The following is a 4,437-nucleotide window of genomic DNA, read 5'->3' on the forward strand; positions in this document are numbered from 1 at the left end:
CCTCCCACCCCCCCAAAAAAACCCCAAGGCATCCCAGAGCAGCAGGGATGCTTCGAATCAGAACTGCAAACACAGGGTGCGTCTTTATCCAACCTTCCCAAGCACTGACAGTCTAAACGCTAAGCTGCTTACATGGGCTAATGGCAATATATCCATGCTGCGAGGCTTCATCTTTCCACCCCCCCACCCGCCCACCCTCCTCTCCGCTTCCCATCTTTCTCCATGTCCTTAAAACAAGGTTTTCTCACTCAAACCCCTTGGCAGATCAAATACAGTGTGTGCAGCATGTTCCCGGGGAGCTGCACGGCGGACAGGGCACGAGAGCCGAGTTCAGTGTCCAACAGGGACAAGCTCATCCGGCTGCGGGAATCCCACCCCGGAGCACAGTCCGGTGTATCCCCCCCTCCCACCCAAAACACGTGCACGACAGTGTCCAAGTCCACACATCCAGGGAGGGTTGGGAGCTACAGGCGGCTACTGCAGAAGTCGGAGAGAGGGAAGAAGGTTGGTGGTCAGCAGCTGCTACAAGGAAGAGCTGAACAGGTTCAACGTGGAGGAAGGAGGGGGAAAAAAAACCCAAGAACAAACGCAAAAGGAGGCAAAGGGGGGATGCTGGGATTCGGGGGTCGGATGTCTACCTTCTAGGCAACAGCCAGCACAGGAGAGGAAAGGGAGAGTTGGTGTTTGGTTTGTGGGGATTTTGTTTTTGGTGTCACTCACGATAGAAAACATATTCGGTGTAAGAGGTCCAGATCCTGTCATCTGTCTGGTCATGGGCGAAGGCACAGGTGCCTGTGGAGTTGCAAGCCACCATGTGGAAGCCAGCATCAGCCAGTTTATCAAAGGCTTGCTCCAGGAAGGTGAATTTGAGGTAGTACCTGGAGGTGTACCTCTCCGGGGGCCTGTCTGGGTCCCTGCTCTCGTTCAAGGTATCCCCAAAGACCTCCTTGGCCAGCGACGTCTTGCCGCAGACCATGATCCGTGCCACCCTGCGGAACTTGGCATCCGTCTGGCTGTCCCTGCCCAGAGTGTAGGAGCCCCGGTAGCCGATGGTGATGAAACCTGCCCTGCGGACGTCGGTGCCGGCAGCACCCACGCTGGCGGTGACGGCACCCCCGGGGCCACCAGCCACGGCGCTGGGGAGAGTGGCACTGGCAGAGGTCAGGTTGCGGGTGGCGTCCGCATTGGGAGAGAGCTCCTCTGGGTCGCTTTGGCATGGGTCGTCTCCCAGCGAGTTCTGCTTGCTGAGCTTGGGGGCCAGCATCTTCACAAGCTCCGGCAGCATGAAGTACTCGGCCTCTCGCTGCAGGCGACTCCTCTCCGGGAAGTGATCGGGCAGCACCAGCTGCTGGTCCCTCATGTAATCCAAGATGTAGCGGAAGAGGAAGCCATCCCGATCCACAAAGAACCGTCCCTTGCTGTCGCGGGCCAGGGAGCGGACGTTCTTCTGGGTGAACATCTCCCAGAGGAGCGAGCCAGGTACGCTGACCAGGGTAGGGTGGCGGGTGATGTAGACTTGTCCACCCACATTGAGTTCAATGATCTCAGGGAAAGGGAAGTCCTCGCTGGGTTTGGCACAGCCCGTGTTGTCTGCCAGGGCCATAGTGAGCTACCGCTGCCTTCCCACCTGCAACAAAAAGCAGCAACGTGCCAATGCTAAGCCTGCCAGCCAAGGCAGCTCATCGTCCCACTGACCCCAAGCCAGATCGCACTTGCTTTGGGGCCAGCAAGCAGTGCGGGATCAGGTCCCTGTCTCTCCAGGAGCCTAGAAGTCAGCTCTCTTCCCTAATCCCTGGTTCTTGGAATAAGCAGCATTAGCTAACACCACCTTCCCTTCCATGCCCCAAGAAGGGAAGAACATTGCCCACGGTCTGAACATGCCGTCTCCACCTGCAGCCCTCCCAACAGGCAGCTCCCGTGGCTTGGGGCTCAGCACCTCTGCAAAGGAAGGCGCGGTGACGCTGTACTGATGTTAACAACAGGAAAGCCAGGACTGTCACACCCTGGCTCTGACCGGTGACCCGCCTGGCCCAGCATCCTGCCTGTCAGGAGGAGCCGCCGGGCGTGCCAAGGGAGGACCGCATTACGGCACGGCGTCTCCTGCCGCGCCGGTGAGCTGGAGGGGAGTTTATGGTCCCACGCAAGGAGCACCCACGGGTCTGCCGGAAAAGCAGCGCTAGATACCACTATAAAGGACAGAGTGACAGTGCCCTTTGGCTCTCCTGCTCCGTCCTTGCTCCTGGAAAGTACTCGATAGAGACTCGAGGCCAAGCTGAGAGCAGGTGAGAGAGGGCAGAATCTCTCCAAGGGTCTGGGACCAAGACAAATACCGGGCTACTGGTACAGCCTCGGGCCAGATGCCATGTTTTTGTACATTTTCCAAAGGCGAGCTGATTTTTAGGCATCTCCTGACACTGCAAATCAGCGCTTACATAAACCTGGCTCAGCAGACGGACTCCGGATCCAGTCTGGCCAAGCCATGCTCTGTGCAGGGATTTGGGAGACCACGGAGAGAAGGGGTTTCCCTGCGCCGTCCCTAACTGCCTGGCAGGGTTGGCCTGAAGCTCTGCCCGCTCCCCCGTGCGATGTCAGCGCAGCCCTGGGACTGCTTGGAAGTTGGCAGTGTGTCCCCCCCCCCCCCCGGGGACTGGTCCCGCAGCCAAGAAACAACACTAAAGGATCAGCACAAAAAGATCCTAACGCAAATTTCAGAGAAACTAAAGGGCAAAGATAAAACTCTGTGGGCACTTTTGGGTGGTGGGGAGAGCTGAGCCTGCATTTCATGGCCACACGCCTCCTGCCAGCTTGCAGGGATGTTCGGGGAGAATCGGCGTGGAACGAGGAGCGACTCGGGCGAGCTTCAGCCAAGGAAGAGACCGCAAAGATCGGAAAGAGGATCAGCACGGTCCACCCGGCTTCCAGCTTCCCACATCCTCTCCCGCAGCGGCTTTTAGTCCCTTTCTCTGGTGACATGCCCACGCCGCGGTTCCCCTGGTACCGAAGACCAGGCAGGAGCCCGGGGCTCACCCGGCGAGAGCCAGATCCCCTTGCCACGGGCGGCGGAGGCTGAGGGCTACAGCTGGGCTAGGAGTTTGCAGGGGTGAGGGGGACCCGCAAGGAAAGCCGACCCCCCGCCTGCCTGCCTCGGGCACGGAGCGCGTCTGCTGGCAGAGGCTGCAACCCCTCCCCGGACCCGGCAAAAAGCCAGCGGGACACGGACGGGGACACCGACGGGGACACCCCGGCTCCAGGAGCCGGAGCCGTCCCCAGCATCGCACCGGCCAGGGGACCCTCGTCCCCCGCAGCCTGCCCCATGCCAGCGGGGCTGGGACCCCGCCGCCCCCGTTACCTCCGCAGGGCGGCCCGGCCGCTCCGTGCCGGTCCCTGCCGCGCCGGTCCCTGCCGCGCCGCTCCGTGCCGGTCCCTGCCGCCGCTCCGCTCTGCCCGCCCGGCCCTGGCCCTGCCGTTTTATGGCGGGGAAGGCGGCGAGCGCCATCCCCCGCCGGCCCCGGGCCCGCCTCGCCCCCGCCCTCCCTCCCCGCCTCCCCCGCTGCCGACTCGGTCCCCCCCATCCCTGCACCCAAAACCCATCGGGAAGCTCCGTGGCGGGGCCAGGCGAGGCCAGGGGATTCCGGGGGGGCCCCTTTCCGTCCCCCGGCGAAGCAGGATTTGGCTCTAATGCCGTTACCCCGCGTTACGGCACCCCGTCGCCCACGGCAGGTCCCGGGGGGGGGGGGGGACACCGGGGGGGGGCTGCCTGCCCTGCACCCCCAGCCCCAGGCTGGGCACGGGAAGGGGATGGTAGCCCTTAAGATGCCGCGCTGCGGTGCACAAAGCGCTTGGCACGCTGGCAGTGCGGCGCTGGGAGCAGGCCCCGGCCCTCTGTGCCCCGGCCGCGGGCAGGAGCGGGTGTTTGGCAGGGGAGCGTGGCCGGCCGGCAGCCCCAGCCCCGGCCAAACTGGCCCAGCGGGGTGCGTCGCCCAGGGCCTGGCACCGTTTCAGCTGGCTGGCCAGCTGTGGGGCTCAGCACAAACCTCGGACCCGAGGGGCTCGGCGTGCTCAGGGAACCATGGGCAGATGCAAGACGCTGGGTGAGAAGTGGAAGCGGTCCCTCAAACCAGGGGGTTGCCAGGGCATCCCTCATCCTTCTAGCCTGGCCGGGCTGTAGCCATCCTCCTGCTGTCCCAGCTCGTGCCCCAAATCCCACGTCTCCATTGCCATGGGGAGGTGCATCTCCATGGTGCTCGAAGGGGAGAGTGCAGCTCCACCGAGCAGGTACTGTCTCTCATTTGGCCGGCTCAGGTACCCGGGGCGGTAATGACACAGAGCAGGATGCTCAAGGACCGCAGATCCTTCTCCAAAGGGCCACTGCTTGTTGGAGTCCTTTCTGCTCTGTCTTCACCGATATTAGCACCTCTGTCAGGGCTGGCTCCAGGA

At 62.7% G+C, this 4,437-nt stretch overlaps 1 protein-coding gene across 2 annotated transcripts; it reads right to left on the minus strand.

Moving 5' to 3' along the window:
* Positions 1-203: 203 nt before the first annotated feature.
* On the minus strand, positions 204-3,435 carry LOC142415229 (BTB/POZ domain-containing protein KCTD12-like). Of its 2 annotated transcripts, XM_075513296.1 has the most exons (3): positions 3,350-3,435; positions 879-1,627; positions 204-792 (listed from the first exon to the last, which is right to left on the minus strand). In XM_075513296.1, exons 2-3 carry the CDS (start codon positions 1,601-1,603, stop codon positions 771-773), a joined length of 747 nt encoding a protein of 248 aa, XP_075369411.1. In that variant the 5' UTR covers positions 1,604-1,627; positions 3,350-3,435; the 3' UTR covers positions 204-770. The 2 variants fall into 2 exon arrangements, with proteins under 2 accessions (XP_075369411.1, XP_075369410.1); XM_075513295.1 differs by having other exon boundaries at positions 204-1,627.
* Between the last annotated feature and the right edge of the window lie 1,002 nt (positions 3,436-4,437).

This window comes from Mycteria americana, chromosome 10 (assembly GCF_035582795.1).
Source record: "Mycteria americana isolate JAX WOST 10 ecotype Jacksonville Zoo and Gardens chromosome 10, USCA_MyAme_1.0, whole genome shotgun sequence".
NCBI lineage: Eukaryota > Metazoa > Chordata > Aves > Ciconiiformes > Ciconiidae > Mycteria > Mycteria americana.